This window comes from Callorhinus ursinus, unplaced genomic scaffold (assembly GCF_003265705.2).
Source record: "Callorhinus ursinus isolate GAN/ISIS: 27379988/994484 unplaced genomic scaffold, GSC_fseal_2.0 scaffold31, whole genome shotgun sequence".
NCBI lineage: Eukaryota > Metazoa > Chordata > Mammalia > Carnivora > Otariidae > Callorhinus > Callorhinus ursinus.
Genome location: NW_027397093.1, coordinates 385,209 through 403,917, shown reverse-complemented (window position 1 = coordinate 403,917; position 18,709 = coordinate 385,209). Strand labels below are relative to the sequence as shown.

General features: G+C 42.2%; 2 protein-coding genes across 7 annotated transcripts in view; one reads left to right on the top strand and one right to left on the bottom strand.

Annotated features, from left to right (window-relative positions):
* The window catches only part of GLUD1 (glutamate dehydrogenase 1), a 36,774-nt gene extending 21,994 nt beyond the window's left edge, over positions 1–14,780 (bottom strand). Inside the window, exon 1 of the mRNA XM_025880411.2 lies at positions 14,056–14,780. Coding sequence (XP_025736196.1) covers positions 14,056–14,503 — 448 coding nt within the window. The 5' untranslated portion in view covers positions 14,504–14,780. The remainder of the gene's footprint in view (positions 1–14,055) is intronic.
* Positions 14,781–14,869: 89 nt separating this feature from the next.
* SHLD2 (shieldin complex subunit 2) overlaps positions 14,870–18,709 on the top strand; it is an 82,111-nt gene continuing 78,271 nt past the window's right edge. For 4 of the 6 annotated variants that reach the window (XM_073878688.1, XM_073878692.1, XM_073878691.1 and 1 more), the window contains exon 1: positions 14,877–14,930. The gene's annotated coding sequence lies outside the window, so the exon portion shown is untranslated. Of the gene's footprint in view, positions 14,931–15,297; positions 15,437–18,709 lie in introns of those variants that run through there. The other 2 variants (XM_025880405.2, XM_073878686.1) reach the window with 2 other exon arrangements.

Here is an 18,709-nt window from a genome sequence, read left to right as displayed (position 1 = left end):
CCCACCTGGGAAGCTAGCACCATGAGGGCAGACTTTTATTTTGTTCATTGCTTTCATTCTTGGTACCTAACATAGAAAATAGCATGCAAGTATTAGGTGCTCAAATATGTGGTGAATAAATATATGAATATTTCTTGACTAAGGTGTTAAGACAGAAAAGCCATGGTCACTAAAAATTATGACATGCCTCTAAGTTCTAAACAATTCACCAGAAGTATCTGCATATATCATGAAAGGGCTAGAAAGTAGTAAGAGGCAGAAGTACCAGGTCCTAGAAAGTACTCCAGGTAAAAGCAAAATAAATCTGTAAGTAATATTAAGACCAAACATTTATTTCTTTAAAACAAAAAATTTTGCTCAAACACTACAATGTGTTTTTAAAATCAATAAAAATGTTACCATGTAACTGAGCAGAAACCAAGCTAGGCCAGGGACCTGGGCCAGGTGCAGGGATGGGCACTTCTTAACCAAGTGAACCCAGCTCAGCAGCAGTTGCCGTGGCATGCGCCTGCTTACCTGGGGGTCGCAGGACACTGCTGCGCGTGGCCACAGCGTCCATCTCAGCCATTATCACTAAGTATTACTGAGTAGTGGCAGATAAAGAAATTTAGGTTTTAAAAAAGTCTAAACTGATAGGAGCTTAAACAAACAATAAAATTCGGTTTCATTACTTAAGATAAATTCATGAAGGTAGTAAAAATAGTCTGCTATTAAGAATTAGTGTTTTTATGTCCACAATAGCCAAACTATGGAAAGAGCCAAGATGCCCACCAACAGACGAATGGATAAAGAAGATGTGGTATATATACACAATGGAATATTATGCAGCCATCAAAAGGAATGAGATCTTGCCATTTGCAACGACGTGGATGGAACTGGAGAGTGGTATACTGAGTGAAATAAGTCAATCAGAGAAAGACATGTATCATATGACCTCCCCGATATGAGGAATTCTTAACCTCAGGAAACAAACTGAGGGTTGCTGGAGTGGTGGGGGGTGGGAGGGATGGGGTGGCTGGGTGATAAGACACTGGGGAGGGTATGTGCTATAGTGAGCGCTGTGAATTGTGTAAGACTGTTGAATCACAGACCTGTACCTCTGAAACAAATAATACATTATATGTTAAAAAAAAAAAAGAAGATAGTAGGAAGGGAAAAATGAAGGGGGGAAAATCGGAGGGGGAATCGAACCAAGAGAGACGATGGACCCTGAGAAACAAACTGAGGGTTCTAGAGGGGAGAGGGGTGGGGGGATGGGATAGCCTGGTGATGGGTATTAAGGAGGGCACACACTGAATGGAGCACTGGGTGTTATACCCAAACAATGAATCATGGAACACTACATCAAAAACTAATGATATAATGTACGGTGACTAACATAATAAAATAAAATTAAAAAAGAAAAAGAATTAGTATTTCTATTACACACAAAGCACTTTTTTCATTGCTCTTTTAGAGCCTGTGGAAGTAGTTGCTAAGTTATTTTAATTTCCCTTGCTTTCTTTAAAAAAAGAAAAATTACCTTAGTTTCAGGCGTATCACACCAGAGTAACTGGACAATTCTATACATTATACTATGCTCACAAGTGTAGGTACCACTCTCCTTGCTTTCTTAAGGGAGGGGAAAAGTTATTTTCCCTTATTCAGTGCTTTAAACTAATGCATTCAGTGGGAAACTAAAAACAGCTTGAAAGAGTAACATTCACAAATCTGAGAGCACTCCTATTATTCTAGACACTGACGGTAATTAGAAACCGGACTCCTCCTTGTACAAAACGGTGTAAACAAAATGTGTTTTTTACTGCAGAAGTCCTGGAATGATGTGAGTCAGAAACTATACATGTATAACAAAAAAACATGTTTCTGCTGGATAGAACCCAGGAATTCTTGTTTGTAAAGTGAAATTTTCTTTCCGAGCCACACCCAGTCCAAGAGCTCAGCTACAAGCCCGGAAGAGAAGCAGTTAGATCAATTACCTTTCATACCAGCCTTTTCGGCAGGCTAGGAGCCACTGAAGGATTCCAGTGAACTGAGAAGCAGGAGCAGAAGAGTTAGGGGGATGAGCCCTGGAGCAGATGAAGGTGGGGGCACAGGGGGACCCAGGAACCAACGCACATGATACTGCTGGACTAAAGAAAAAACAGATTTTCCTTTCAGCTTTCTAATTAATCAGCGATACACAAATGTTTTTACTTCTGGAAGCAGGCAGACACACTAGCACAGGGTTATTTAAAACTGTTGGTCTGGAAAAAACTCTCCAAGCAGAGCCATAAATAAACTACTCTGTACTGTACCAACACTTGAGACAAAACGAGCCCCAGTACAGGAGTTCACCCATACCTAAGGGAAAGCTAGTTGCTTTCCTTCTTATGGGACTGGAAACCAAAGGTAATTACTAAAAATATACTGTCACTTAAAAATTCTTACCCACATTCTATTGGATATTAAGAGTATGATGGCTCTCCACTGTATTGTAAATCCAGTGGATTACGAGATATCAGCACAACTGGGGCGAGTGAGGGACAAAGTGATGTGGCATATACTTGATGTGACACTGACTACCTCAAGTTAGGACAGACCCCACATGTTATACTTCGAAGATCTAAAAGGGGGAAAATGTAGCATTTCTAAATGCCTCCTCTATTTCAAAAATACAGAACTTGAAGACAAAGTCGTTCAGTAAAGCCAAAAAACATGTAATACACACACACACACACACAAGAAAACCAGGAAAGCTTAAGGTGTTTTTTTTTTTAAGATTTATTTATTTTGAGAGAGTGAGAATGAAAGAGAGAGAGAGAGAGCGCGCTCATGAGAGGGGGGAGGGCCAGAGGGAGAAGCAGGTTCCTCTCTGTGCAGGGAGCCTGATGCGGGACTCGATCCGGGGACTCCAGGATCATGACCTGAGCTGAAGGCAGTTGCTTAACCAACTGAGCCACCCAGGTGCCCCAAAGCTTAAAGTGTTTTAAACCAAAATGAAACAAGAAGGATCTTATTTGCAGTCTGAATATTTTCACTTTTTCTAAAACCACACCTTTCCTTCTTTTCTGTGGGATGGAGAGTATGGCAGAGAAGGCTAAAGGTGAGCTGGACCAGCTGGGATTGGATGGGGGCGCAAGGATAGAAACTAGGAGGACCCAAAATTTTATTCCAGGAACGGAGAAAAGCAAATTATGATTTTTTTCTGTCCTAAAGTCCTACAGCACTACGTGTTAGCCTGTGTTGCCATCAGCATTACTAGTGTTCAGGAAGAGGTTAACTGGGTCTCCGAACACAGCACTGGCAGGTATAATGGAGGTGAATACTTGTAGTGAAAAGCAGGAGTCCATGGCTGGCCAAACTCGAAAGGGAACTGGGTGATTACACAGGTGTCATTAGAAACAGGGTCTAAAAATCAAGGACCACATTCTGACTGGCGCACAGCATAACTTGTACTTCCAGTTTACCAGAGGAAACTAAAGAAACAGCACCCATGGCAATGGTTTATTATTTATCAAACCGGGTCAAGTTGGAGGAAGGGTTGGTGATACAGGTTTGAAATCAGACCTTTCATTCTGAAGAGTAATTAATGCTATCATACAGTTATTTTGAGCTAACTGGTAGCCAGATGTTTCAAAAGAACATTAACAACATGCAGACATCTGTACGCTACACAACACAAAGCAATTCTGCCTTTTGACTTAATGACTAAAGATATTCCTTGCTATCCTCAAGAGCCTCATGATTGGCGTACAGTATGTTTTTCTAGGAGAAATAAAAATCAGAAGCAAAAATTAGGGGCACCTGGGTGGCTCAGTCGGTTAAGCGGCTGCCTTCGGCTCAGGTCATGATCCCAGGGTCCTGGGATCGAGCCCTGCATCGGGCTCCCTGCTCGGCGGAAAGCCTGCTTCTCCCCCTGCTTGTGTTCCTGCTCTCACTCTCTCTCTCTGTCAAATAAATAAATAAAAAATCTTAAAAAAAAAAAAAAGCAAAAGCAAAAATTAGCTGAAGTTGCTATAGTGATGAAGAAACCACACCAGCTCCTTACTTTGAGAAAGATTCAGTGAAAACCACAACTGAGTAGCTTCAATTTTTTTTCCTTCTGCTAGCTGACTCAAAACCAAAAACAGACAAAAAAGCTCCTAGCAACTGAGTCACCATTGTTTTTTTATGATGAATCATTAACTAAACACATTCATGAAAATTCAGATGGTTTTAAAAATTACTTGAATCAAGATCTTTTAATAGGGCTTGATTTATGGGGCGCCTGGGTGGCTCAGTTAAGTGTCTGCCTTCAGCTCAGGTCATGGTCCCAGGGTCCTGGGATCCAGCCCCGCATCGGGCTCCCTGATTGGCAGGAAGCCTGCTTCTCCCTCCCCCACTCCCCCACCTTGTGTTCCCTCTCTCGCTGTGTCTCTGTCAAAAAAAAAAAAAAAAAAAAAAATCTTAAAAAAAAATGGGGCTTGATTTATTAAAAATTCAATTTCCAACTGTATTCTCTCACTTTTCAGAAGACCAAGAGTTCTACCACATACAGGAAAGCAAAAAGACCTTAGAACTCTTAAAATGCATGCACTAACCCTCTTCCTATTTACTCCTGAGAACATCTTTTTTCTCACTTAATACTGATATAATTTCTAATGTGCAACAGAATGGCATAACTTAATTACAAATGAGGAGAGGAGAGCAAGAAGCAGTGAAGAGCCAGCACTCATCAGCAAGTAATGACCACGGAAAATATGGGAAGTCTCAGATAAAAATTCATTCGGCACTGCAAGGAGCATTTTGTTCCGGAGCAAAGGAAAATCATACCTTTAACTGCTTTTGACAGTTTCCCTGTCTGTATTAGAAGGCAGGGAAGCCCCATTATCAAAATCTTTTAAGTGTTTAGGCAGGGAAACCCCATTATCAAGATCTTTTAAGTGTTTTGAAGAAACAAACTTAGTAAGTTCTGGGAAGCGTATGTTTAGCTGATGTTGGAGAAATGAAACGGAAAATATTCCACTTCTTTTCATTAACATTTAAAAGTTGTAACATATGTATGTGTTCATCAAAACTTAAACACAGAAAAAACTGAAATCTCCCCTATCAGTATGTAATCCCTGTCTTTTCCTTACGGGTGACCGTCCTTAGCGATTTATGTGTATATATATCTACATATAACCTTCCAAATTATTTCCCTGCACTTAAATACATACTATCTATTGAACCTATAGCTTTGTCTTGTGCTTAAGTATTGAACTTACTGCCTAATAGATGGAGGAAAGATTATGAATTAAGAGGGGGGGAATCTTGTTCACTGGTTTCATAGATTGCTTATTCTGATAATAGCAGTAAACTTAGTCCCATCTTCCTTCCAAACAGATCTTGGAAACAACGCCAGTAGAAGTGATGAATATAAAATTGGACAACATTTAATAAAACATAACGATAACTTGTTATAAAAAGGTTCAGAGGGTAAAGGATCGACATTACAGATACCCAGTTTCATATAAATTATGAATAAGTCTAGGTGACATTTGAGATGGATCTTAAGAGCACGAAGAGAATAGAAGGAGACAGGGAACAGACGGGCACCATAGGTAGAGCGACTGTACTTTGCCAGAGTAAGATCAAGAAAATACCTATGCCCGTATTTCCAATTTTCCTAAGGATCATTTTATACCCATCTCCTTTAATTTAAAAATCCAGGCCTTTTTCCTAATAACACTTTCTGGTCCCTGATACCACCCTTTTTCTTTTCTTTTTTTTTTTTTTTTTAAAGATTTTATTTATTTATTTGAGAGAGAGAATGAGAGAGAGAGAGAGAGAGCATGAGAGGGGGGAGGGTCAGAGGGAGAAGCAGACTCCCCGCTGAGCAGGGAGCCCGATGCGGGACTCGATCCCGGGACTCCAGGACCATGACCTGAGCCGAAGGCAGTCACCCAACCAACTGAGCCACCCAGGCGCCCTGATACCGCCCTTTTTCTAACAGTGCCTCAGGCTAGAAATTTGAGTTATCTCATTCTCAGCTCCTCTGCTGCTTAGCCTTCTGGGCCCTCCCAGATTTATCATTATCCACCCAACAAGCATTAAGGGAAAGCTGTTTCTGCTTGCACACCTCTGACACCAAATGTGTGGGTTTTCCACACCAACAGCCGGTTCTCCAAATCTCTGTGGACACCAACTGGTTGTCGTACACGATTTAATTCAATTCTGACACTGACTACCTGGAGTTAGCGCAGACCCCACAGATTAAGGGCTTAGTCCCACAAGACTGGCCTTCATTTTCATCACAAGTATTGGATGCCCAGGGTAGTCTTCTTTTCGTCCAACTTGGTTACAAACCCGGGGCCTCCCACACCTCCCTCCTCAGGTTTGGTAATTTCCTATAATGGCTCACAGAACTCAAGTAAGCACTTTTCATGCAGGTATACTGGTTTATTATAAGGGTCCTGAGTACAGGAGCTTCTGTCCCTGTGTAACAGGTGCACCATCCTCCTGGCACATGGATGCATACCAGAAAGCTCTCAGAACCTAGTAGTTTAGGGATTTTTATGAAGGCTTTCTCATGTAGGCATGATGACTGTTAACTCAGTGTCCAGCTCCTCTCAGCTCCATGGAGGATAGGGGATGGGGCTGAATGTTCCAAGCTACTCATCTTGGCTTAGTCTGGTGGCCAGCTGCCATCCTGAAGCTATGCAGGAGCCCACCAAGAGTTGCCTCATGAAAACAAAAGGTGATCGGGCGCCTGGGTGGCTCAGTTGGTGAAGCGTCTGCCTTCGGCTCAGGTCATGATCCTGGAGTCCTGGGATCGAGCCCCACGTCAGGCTCCTCGCTCAGCAGGGAGTCTGCTTCTCCCTCTGCCACTCCTCCTGTTTGTGCTAGTTCTCTCTCAATCTGACAAATAAATAAATAAAATCTTAACCCCCCCCCAAAAAAACAAAAGATGCTCCTATCACCCAGAAATTCCAAAGGATTTAGGAACTCTGTGTTAGGAACTGGAGTCAAGACCAAATATTAGGACAAAAGAGGCTCTCAGCACCTCTATCACTCAGGAAATTACAAGGATTTTAGGAGCTCTGTGTCAGGAACTAGGGGCAGAGACCAAATAAAGATTTATCATGTCATAAAACCTCACTTTCCACTATTTACAAACACACAGTCTGTCCCTATGACCCCATCACACAGTCCTGCCTCTTGCCTGGGCTGGATCAGTCACCCCCTCTATTTCTCTTTATCCAAAATCATCTTGCCTCCATCCAACTCCTATCCAGCCCTCCCTGCTTAGAGATCAAGACTGTCGTTCCCGAGTATTTTCTTTGAATTCCTATTGCAGCAATGCATTGTTGAGTGTGTTTTCAACCATGTCATTTATTGACTGGTTTTGGGAAAGGAAAACGTAGAAATAGAATACTGAGCTAAAAGCAAAAGGAAAATGACACAGATACCACAGGAGATTTGGGATTCTGTTCTATTTTGAGGAAATCAATGAAAAGACATTTTGAGGGAAAAGAAACAAACAACAAACAGCTTTGTTGTGTTAAAGCTTTCTCATGGATAGCTCCCCCAGCAAAGACCCTAGTACCTGACACAGAGTAGGGAATTAAAAGGCCTGCCATGAACAGGTTAACTATCAGAAATCCCCATGAGCTAAGGAATGCTTCTTAATTAAGCATAAAGTTTAAAGCTCTTGCCTGCAGGGAAAACTAACACATAATGGAAAAACTGATTTATCTGGAATACAATCTATAACTCATAATGAACATAGTCCTTATTCAGTAAACCCCCCAATATGGGGACTATCACCCTTGACTATTATTCTCTTGCTGTTTCTCTCTTGGTCAACGGGATTTAAAAAACAACAAGAAGTCCATGTAAATCGTAAGGCTCAAATGTACAAAATGCCTTTTTTTTTTTTTAAGGTCCATGTCCACATATTTATGATAATGATACATGGCAAAAGGAGTCACATTACTGACAACATTTAGAATTTTCATTTGTGTCATCTTTCACATTTTCCTCTAGCCAAGAGGCAATTCAGAGAAGTTAAAAGGTCTGACAGGCTTTGTCTAAGAACAATCTGGAGAAATAGCAATTCATGACAAACCCTAACTTCTGAGTTTTTAAGGAAGAGACACCCAGAAGAAAGCCATGTTAAAACGATTCCTTTGAAAACCCTTAAAGATACACCTTCTAACACTTTGGTACAGAAAGGAGTTGTTCTGGCTGACATGTTAAACTGCTGAACACCACGCTCTTCAAACCTTTCAGTGGAAAACTCTCATTAGAACGTTCTTTCATGGCCTACCGGAATAAATGGAGCTGTAAGGACTTCATGTATGAGCAGGTTTTATATGCACACTTGTTGGAATATGCATGCATTTTCTAGACAGAAAGGGGGCCCTCTAATAGCTTTTAACACATTTCAAATGATCCGAAGTGTTAGGAGTCACTGTGTTGAGGGCATGACATAGTTCTCAATCGCTGCTTGGGATACAACTTGTCATTTTTTTATGTGAATAAATCCCGGACAATAATGATTAAGGAGGTGGGTGCTGGAGCCAGAGGACGGGCGCCTGAACCCCAACTCTGCTACTGTTAACTGGGGACCTTACTGGAGGAGTCTTCGCTTTTCAGCCCTAGTATCCGTATTTGAAAATCGGGGACAACCGTGTGTTCATGAGGTTGTTATGAAGAATAAAACTGATGATGCGTGAAAAGCTCTTAGCAAAATGCCTGGTGTCCACAGAGAGTTCAACAAATGTTAGCTGTTAGATTACCCCTTGCTTTGCCAGTTGACCTGTGTGGAGACAGGATCTCCCAGGTACCGCTGCCTTTGTAAAAGGAAATTAAGGTCTGGAGCAGCCCTCTCCCCGCAGGCTGCTCTGCGCTTGGTGAAACCTGTCCTGCCTTTAGCCGTAGTATTTCATACACGAACGCTTCAGTCTTGATACTGAGTATTGTAATCTACATTAATTTTTGCCTCTGGAAAGGGGAAAACATTGCCTCACTGGGATAGCTACATCAGTTTTAGGTAACAGCTTTGGATGGAAGATGATTCAGTTATTTCATGGGGAAGACCTGGGCAGAGCTGCTTCATTTTTCATTTTATAACCGTTATTGCTATTTGAATATCTGAATGATATACAGCTATTTTAACAGGAGCTTCTTGGGTACAGCCATCATGAGCTATTTATCAATCAATGTTCTTCAATGCAGTGATATTAGAGGTCTAAAATTTTTTTTTGTATTATGAAAATATTATTATGCAAAATAAATGGGGGGAAAAACCCCCAAACATCCTGAAGTCCTATGTTAGGCTATTGCCTAGGAATTCTTCAACATCCGAAAGCTAATTATTTTGGTCTTTATTGGTTCCTGGCAGAACCCTCAGCACCTTTAAACATCATTGGACAAAAACAATTTTCTTAATCTATGTTATTATCAGTAGCTGTATATCCAATTTCTTCCCTCTAAACGCCAGAAAGTTCATGTTCAATTTTTATTTCTTGTACTTAAAATTTAAACACTGCCAGTTTTATTGAAGTTTAATATACTGGTACTTGTCCTCCAATTTTTGATGCCCCAATTCCTGCAACGTGTACTTTGCATAATGAGTGGGCAGTGTTTGAGTTCCTGCATATGGGCTTTTTTTAAAACTGCCTGAGCCAGTCAGCTACATGGATTCGCCCCAAGTGAGGGGAAGACTGAATGGCCATCTGATGCACTGGTCTCCACCACATTCCTAGCTCTTCATTCTCTAGTATACTTGCCCGAGGGGGGCAGGTCAGAGGTATTTGGCTTCCGTGAAATTCAAAGGCCTCTATGATGGCAACTCAGTTCTGGATTTAATTAAAAAGGATTAAAAACAACAGCAGCAGCAACAACAAAACCCTCAGGGATGAGGGCTAGGGGGAAGAACACATTACAAATTACCTGTCTTTTAACGGAATTTTCAGACTGAGTTAAATCCGAAATTTAATTTATCTGCAAAGGCTACATTTTATCTTGTGGGAGCAGATGCGGACACATGCTCCTACTTCAAGATTAGGGAGTGTGAGAGTTTATTCAAAGTTACCCAAATTGTGACGGCTGTCAACCTGGCACAGCAGAAGTCAGTCAGAAACAATTTTTTTTTCAGTGAAGGCAGAGCATGTGTCATTTTTAAACAGTATCAGTACTTTCTTCCAGTCTTCCTCCAAAGCACTACCATTCACCATACAGTTATAACCCAGAGGACAGGGGGTCTGACACTACACTGACCCCAATCCTCAGCTGCCTCCCATACCCCCACCCCTGCCATCCTGTCCCCCAGAGCCAAGAACAAAGACCATCTACCTCCCAGTTTCTCTTCTGCATTTTGGCTTAAAAAACAAGTCGATGGGTTAACATGGTTTGTGTTTTTTTTTTTTTTTTTTTTGGTACTGGTATTTATAGTTAAAAGATTTAGGGTCAGTGTATCAGACTATTCCATTTACAGTCCACCAACTTTATTTAAAATGATAATTTTAGAAAGTTCTATGATAGAAGGAAGAAGCAGTAACAGGGAATTTTGGCTTAATAGTTCTAATAAGGTGGGGGAGAACAAGCTGGGAGAGAAAGTTAAATTGCTCCTACATCAATGAATGCTATTATCAATCCGTACTTCTCCCCCAAAATTGACTTTTATTTATTTAAAAAAAAATTTTTTTAAGACTTATTTGAGGGGCGCCTGGGTGGCTCAGTCGTTAAGCGTCTGCCTTCGGCTCTCAGGTCATGATCCCAGGGTCCTGGGATTGAGCCCCACATCGGGGAAGCCAGCTTCTCCCTCTCCCACTCCCCCTGCTTGTGTTCCCTCTCTCGTTATCTCTCTGTCAAATAAATAAATAAAATCTTTAAAAGAAAAAAAAAAGATTTATTTGAGAGAAAAAGAGAGAGGGAGCAAGAGCGGGAGGAGGGGGAGAGGGAGAGAGAATTTAAAGCAGACTCCCCGCTGAGTGCAGAGCCCAATGCAGGGCTGGATCCCACGACCCTGATGACCACCTGAGCTGAAACCAAGAGTCAGCTGCTTAACTGACTGTGCCCCCCAGGTGCCCCCCAAAACTAACTTTTAAATGATAAACTTCTTTCTGAAAAGGTACTGCATACTGGTCGCAGAACCACGGGCCAATAAAATAGTTTATTCTGAGAAAGTTAACAGAAACAATCACTGATAATGTTTTCAGACATGTAAGAAAGTTTGAAAAAGTCTTCTCAAAGCAGAAATTCCCACAATATTCATCTTTGATGAAATTCAGGCTGCTCTTAAAATTTTCCCTTCAGAGCCTATAGCATACTTTTGCAAATCCTTAATAGATGCAGAATCTGATGGTTTCAGTTAAATATGCTTTGTGGGAAAAAAAAGCAAAAAAACCCCCAAAATGTATTATTAAATATTTACTTGGAATAAAGTACACATCAGCCACCCCCAGGTCTTAAAACCACCTGTTTCTCTTACACAGATTATAATTAGATTGTTACTTTGCTTCAACCTTGAAAATTGTATTTTGGAAAACTCAGGTAGAAGGTCACTCTTGAGGAAAGATTAGATGCAGAAAACTGAGGGTTATGGAAAGGATGAAGAGGAGCAGACAAGGCTGTGTGCACGCATGTGTGCCCGTGTGTGTGTGTGTGTGTGTTTGCGAAGAACACTGGTAGAAAAGGCAGCTGAGGTGGTGAGAGAAAAGTGTGTTTAAAAGGGAAAGATCTACTCAAGTCACAGGGATTATTCAAAGCATCCTTAAAAATTCCAATCATCTAATATGTTTTGTATTTCCAAGACCAGAGTGCAACCAAGGAGGTCAACAACATTTTTATAAGTAACAAAAAGTTTAATTGGAGACAAAAATTACTCAAAGTAAGGTGCTCGTAGAATATACATTCTCTGCAGTCAGATGAAGGTAATAAATGGGAAGAAAGATCCTGGAGTGTTAGGAAAGCAAAGCATTTAAGTCAACATTACCCAAATTTTGCTGATCATCTATTTAGCACACTGTTCATTATGTTGAGCACACCAAAATATTTTTAAGGGCTTTCAGAGAGAAATAATCCTGCCCAAATCTATTATCTCCACAAAGTCTTTCAAATTCCTTAATACATTTATCACTTTATAGAGGCCAATTTTTCTTTCATGTTATGTTCTCTTGCAACGCCTGCTACTAATTATTAGTTGCAATTCAGTTTCTCTATGTTTAGAAGCTGGGAGTTAATAGCACTTTCAGTACATGCCTTCTGTAATGTAAATGGAATAAACTGAAGAGAGAATTGTATCTCACACTTCAGTACAAGCAAATGCTACAGTAACAGTGCCTTAATATGGCTGATGCCATCTGTTGCTACGTTCAATATTTTGTTATTAAAACTGCTGTGGCAACAAGAGGAGGATGACTGACAAACCATGCTAAATTTCAGTTGCTTTAGCGAGTTTGTGGAGTTGATTTATAAAGATAGGAGAGGGGTTGGCATATGAAGAATAGAGGAATATCAAGAACTTCAAAGAAACGAAATCAGATCCTGCAGAAAATCATATATAATGGTTTACTTATCTTTTAAGTGACTGGAAAATACTGCCAAGAGGATAGTAATATAAACTAGATGGCCATTTTAAGGAAACACTGCAAGTTAGTATTTGCTAACTTCTCTTCCTCCAACAACCTTGTTTGCTTTTCTTGGGAGTCTAAACTTGTATTCTTGGTTTAGAGAGTAAGGGAGTAGTAGTAAGAAGGAGGTGATGTAGGAGACTGTAACTTTTATATAATTTGGAGGTGCAAAGGGAAACTAGAGGTCAGAGTGGTTTAAACATTAGTTTGAGAAGAGGAAACAGAGCTAGAGGATAATTAAGCTTTAAAGGCATGTCCTAGAAGAGGGTGGGGTCAATGCAAATTTAGCAAGTAAATCATTAAACAGTTTCAGGCAATCTTTGTCCCCGGCTTGGAAATGCCAGCAGAGCTCAAATTTTTCTAGATTTCTAAAAATTATCCTTAGAAGGCAGCTAGTATAATAGAACACTGTACCAGGCTCATGGAGACAAAGGGTCCAGCCCAACATCCTCTCTGTGCATATTAGCCAAGCAACCTCCAGAAGACTTCAACTCCCTGGGTCCTTTAATTCAACATCATTTATTTTAATAGAAAAAAAGTGGTTGTGCCCTTTTTCTAGGTTATGCTTAAGCACTTTTAACATGTATGGTGCAATTTACTGGGCAAAGATTTTTTTTAAAAGTTTATTTGCTCGAAGGAAGCAATCTGACTGCAGAAGCCAAATCTACAGATACTCAAAAATTTAACTACAGCATAACTCGGTGACTACCAAATTGTAAGCGACTCAACTCCTTTCTTCAGTACTTTATCTTTTCCCCAAGCTCAAATCTGGTGCTAGCCAGGACCAGTACACACCCCCAGGGCTATTTCATTCCATTGGCTGGCGGGCCGTCCTGCATTCTACACCCTTTAGATTTACTGTCAGGGCGCCCGGTGTTGTTTGTCGGGGATGTTACGTCGCTCTTGTATTACTTTTTTTTTTTTTTTGGTGTGTGCAGAACAGAAGCAGTCAGGGCAGAAAATAACATGATTTAAAAGACCAACGTGTAATTAGTAAAATCACTTGGTTCGTTAAAACTGTCTAGAAACCTAAAAGGCAAGAACTTTGTATGTTTCTGTATCATTTGTCACTGATGTAAAAATGAGTGGGGAAAAAAAAACCCGGAAATAATTATTTCATAGTTTCTGTTCGGGTGTGTCACAGAAGCTCACAAAAACTTGCAAAGGCACAATCAGATTGGCCGGTCATTCCCATTTCTAGAAGTCCATTTCGTCAGGACCCACCCTGGGTGTCACCTACACTGGGACCAAAAAGAGCGGTGGAGCAACTATCCTACATACAGCATCCACCTGCAGGGGCAGGGAAGACGGCTCACGGGGCAGAAGATAGGACCACTACGTGGCGGTTTGGGGAGGAAAAAAAAATCACTGTCCGTGCGAGCCTGACACATCCGCGGCTGAGGCCGGAGGGGGCCAGTGCCCATCCGGGCCGGGCAGGGCCGCGGGGGAAGGCGCGAGGGGCTTGGCCGGCGCTCACCTCCCTTGCAGGGCGTGCGGTGCTGGCTGTGCTGGGCCCGGTAGCCTTCGATGACCTCCCAGGAGCCGTCGTCGCGCCGGATGGGGAAGCTCAGGCTCAGCACATGGTTGCAGGGCTTGATGATCCGCAGGATGCCGCGCACCCGGTTCCGCTTCTGCTCCTCGCTCTCCCGGGTCTTGAGGTCCTCCACCAGCTTGTCCTCCACGATGCTGGCGCCGCGGTCGAAGAAGCCCTCCACCATCTTGAAGAAGTTGGGGTCGTCCTCGCGGTCGGCCGCCGCCTCGCTGTAGTGTCGCCGGGTGGGCGATGCGAGCCCCGGCTGCGGGGCCGCGACCGCGGGCTGCCCGCGGGCCCGGCCCAGCAGCGCGGCCAAGTCGGCCGCCGCGGAACCCAAGGCGGCAGGCCCTGCGCGGGACAGCAGCAGCGCTTCGCCCAGGCAGCGGTACATGGCGGCGGGGCGGAGGCCGCGGAGCAGAGAAGCTCTCGGAGGCCGGGGAACGGAGGGAGGGAGGGAGGGAGGAAGGAAGGGCCCGGCGCAGGCTGCCCTTTTAAGCTGCAGCTTCCTGCCCCCTGGGCTGTCCCCTCCCCTCCGGCGCCCGCCGCCTAACGGGGAGGACGGACTTTGGGGGCAGCAGGCCCAAGTCGCCTCTGAACTGCAAGGCTTGGAGGTGGGGGCGGTGCGCGCCGCCCAGGGAGCCGGGCCTCCGCCTCTGCCGCGGCCTCGCCCGGCCTCCCAGGCGGCGGCGCGTGCCTGCAGGGGCGTTCGGGGGCGCGCAGGCGCGGGCTGGCCCAGTGCGCATGCTCGCGTCGGACGGGGAGGGGGAGGGGCGAGGACTCCGCGGGCTGGCTGGATCTACAGGGAGGCGGTGTCTCAGGTCTGTGCGCGCCCCCGACCTCGACCTGGGGAGGGGGCCAGCGTGGGGAGGGGGCCAGCTTGGGAAGTGGGCTTGCCGGGGGAGGTTCTTGTCCGCCTCTGGGGGGCGCTGAGAGGCCGATACCCGGGCCCCTGCAGGGGTGAGGGTGGTGCGGTCTGGCGGCCGGCCGGGCCGAGTGAGTCACTGGTGTCCCTCCTTTCCGCCGCACGCCGTCGGGCGGGGCGGCCGTCCTGCCCCCCCCCCCCCCCCCGCCGCCCGTCCTCTGGTGTCTCTGCGGAGCGGGCTGAGGGGCGCTGAGACCGAGAGGCTGCGGTTGAAGGCGGGGCTGTGGGCTTGGCTCTGCCCTCGGGGAATGCGAAGCACTTAATGTTATCGAGTCAGGTTTTTGAGGTGGCTTGCGGGAAATGGAAAGGAGGCCTGGGAGCTGGGGAATCCCTTACCGTCTGGCCTTAAACAAAAAATGAAGTTTTCAATTTTGCCCCATGTAACCACTCATCAATGTCAAGGTAAAAGTTATGTGAATCATAGCTTTATAACATTTACTCACCGTGTTTCCGCTTTTCAGAAATACATTTTTGAAATGGTCTATAAACAAAGACACTCTAGAAATGCAATAATAATACTCCAGCACATTCTCAGTAATATATGTATTAAGTGGTCCAGAGTAGGATTTGCAAACATTAAGCTTCATGAGGGTTAATTTTGTACTTAGACATACTTGAGAAATGCTAAAGTCCTATGCTCCTTTGGGTAGGTGAGGCACATGTTTCAGTCTAATGACTCAGTCTTTAAGAAAAGGTACCAAACAAAGGCTACCTTCCCAGCTTTAGTAGTCCGGGTGTACTTTGGTGGTTATAAAATGGCACCTTTTTGACTTGCAAAACTACTTTACTTCCTGACATTCATTTTATTCATCTATTAGAATATGGAAGAGAATGTTCTTAATTCTTAGAATATACTGCGAAGTATAAAGTGGTAATGTAGATCAGTTAAATTACATTCATCTATCTCAGTGTACTTTCAAAGCAAAGAAGATGCAGATTATATTTTATCTTATTTGCTAGGGAAATGTATCATTATATTTGTTGTTTTTCAGTGAAAAATATTTTCTGAACTGAATCCTGAATTTGTCTTGTTGGTAAAAACATTAAGGTACCAAATTTCCTTTTCACTTGATGGTATTATCATTTTACACTGCAGAAAAAAACCCATGAAAACCAAACCCCAGATACTAAAATTTTAGAATAAAGTAAATTAGCATCCATAAACGTGGACATTTTTTTGTTTCAGATTAAATTCTTCCGTATGTTTCGAGGAAAGTGGTTTAAAAGCTTAGTTTTATTGCTCTGTTTATCTCTTTTGTGATAACCATAGCCTTCAGAAAAATAAATGTTTAACTTTGCTTCTTCCCAAGTTTTACTCATCTGAATTCAAAAGTTAGAAAGGGTACGGAAGTAGTGAGGAAATTATTTTTAACTGAGAGTCTCCTATCTATAAATGTCTTACAAAATGGCTTCATAAGAACCTCCAAAATAGATGCTTTTATTTTTTAAATCTTCATTATGTTTTAAAATTATATATAAGTTGTAAAAAAATTCAGACTGTACAGATGAGTTTTTTTTTTTTTTTTAAGATTTTACTTATTTATTTGACAGAAAGAGAAAACAGGAGCAGGGTGAGAGGCAGAGGGAGAAGTAGACTCCCAGCTGACCTGGGAGCCTGATGGTGGGGCTGGATCCTCCCAGGACCCTGGGATGATGACCTGAGCTGAAGGCAGCTGATTAACCAACTGAGCCACCCAGGCACCCCCAAATGTTACAGATAAGTTTAAAGAAAAGAGTGAAATTTTCCAAACAGTACTCCTCCTTCACCCATTTAGTAAGTAGTTGGAGTATTTCTTTTTAAACTAAAGTAGGTATTATAATTCCTGATTTAATGGAAGAGGGAACTAAAGCTCACAGAGACCAAGTAAATTATTGATGGTCACCTAGCTGGTAAATTGCAGACTGAGATTCAAATCTGTATATTTGACTCCAAAGTCATTCTATTGCTACTATTCCAAGAAATATTTTAAGTATTTGTTGCATTTAGTTTAAACTATGTGATGTAAGGTCTAGTAAGTTTCAGCTTCACATTGATGATTTATTTTATTTTAATTTCCAGTATAGTTAGCATACAGAGTTATATTAGTTTCAGGTGTACAATATAGTGATTCGACAATTCTATATGTTACATTGATGATTGCTTTATAAAATATACAGTTGTTTTGCAAATTAAAGTTTAAATTTATTAGTAATTTCCATTTCAAAAGGAAGACAGAATTTAACTGAAGGGAATTTTGGTTTTTTGATAACATTCAACAAAGACAAATCAATTTTCTGCCTTTGACATGTATGAGTTTTCCTTAGCTGTTTTAAAATTCCAGGTCATTTTTCTTTGATCCGTTGCATGCTTTTATGTTTTCAAGTGCTTTTAAAAAATATTTCAGAAGACAAATTTTAGGATTTAGAAAGACATAGCATAAAAATAAAAGAACACCATAGTCTTTTAAAAAATGATTTGAAAAAGTAATACATACTTTCTACCTTGTGTCTCTTCATATTTGTCTTTTTTGGACGTTTCATTTAGACGGAATGGTACAATATGTGGCCCTTTGTGACTGGCTTCCTTCACTTAGGATAATGTTGTAAAGATTCGTCTATGTTATAGCATGGATCAGTATTTCATTTCTTTTTATGGCTAAATAGTATTCATCGTATGGCTGTGTCTCATTTTGTAATGCATTCATCATGGACATTTGGGTTATTTTCACTTTTCGGCTGTTGTGAATAATGCTATTATGAACATTCTTGTACAAGTTTTTGTGTGGACATATGTTTTCAGTCCTCTTGGGTATATACCTAGGAATGGAATTGCTGTTTAACCTTTTGAGAAAAAAAAGTTTTTTAACCTTGAGAAACTATCAAACTGTTTTCCACAGAGCTGTACCATTTTAATTCTTATTAGCAGTGTATGAGGGATGCAATTTCTCTGCATCCTCCCCAACAGATATTATAATCTGGGGTGAAGTGGTAGCTCATTTTGGTTTTGATTTGCATTTCCTTGGTGGCTAATGATGCTGAACATCTTTTCATATGCTCATTGGCCATTCGTATATCTTTTCTTGGAGAAATGCCTATTCATTTCCTTTTCCTATTTTTTTTTAAAGGATAGAGAGCTTTATTTATTTTTTAAGATTTTATTTATTTATTTGACAGAGAGAGCGAAAGAGAAATCACAAGTAGGCATAGCGGCAGGCAGAGCTGGAGTGAGAAGTAGGCTCCCTGCTGAACAGAGAGCTCGATGTGGGGCTCCATCCCAGGACCCTGGAATCATGACCTAAGCTGAAGGCAGATGCTTAATCGACTGAGCCACCCAGGTGCCCCTCCTTTTCCCATTTCTAAGTTGGATTATTTCTCCTTTTTATTGTTGAGTTGTAACGGTTCTTTACATATTCTAGGTACAAATCCCTTATCAGATACATGATTTGCAAGTGTTTTCTACTATTCTGTTGTCTATTTGCTTTTTTTTTTAAGATTTTATTTATTTGCGAGAGAGAGAGAGAGAGAGAGAGAGAGAGAGAGAGAGAGAGAGAATGGGAGGGGGGAGGGGGAGAGGGAGAAGCAGACTCCCCGCTGAGCAGGGTGGGACTCGATGGATCATGACCTGAGCCGGAGGCAGTTGCTTAACCAACTGAGCCACCCAGGTGCCCTCTGTTCGCTTTTTTGATGGTGTCTTTT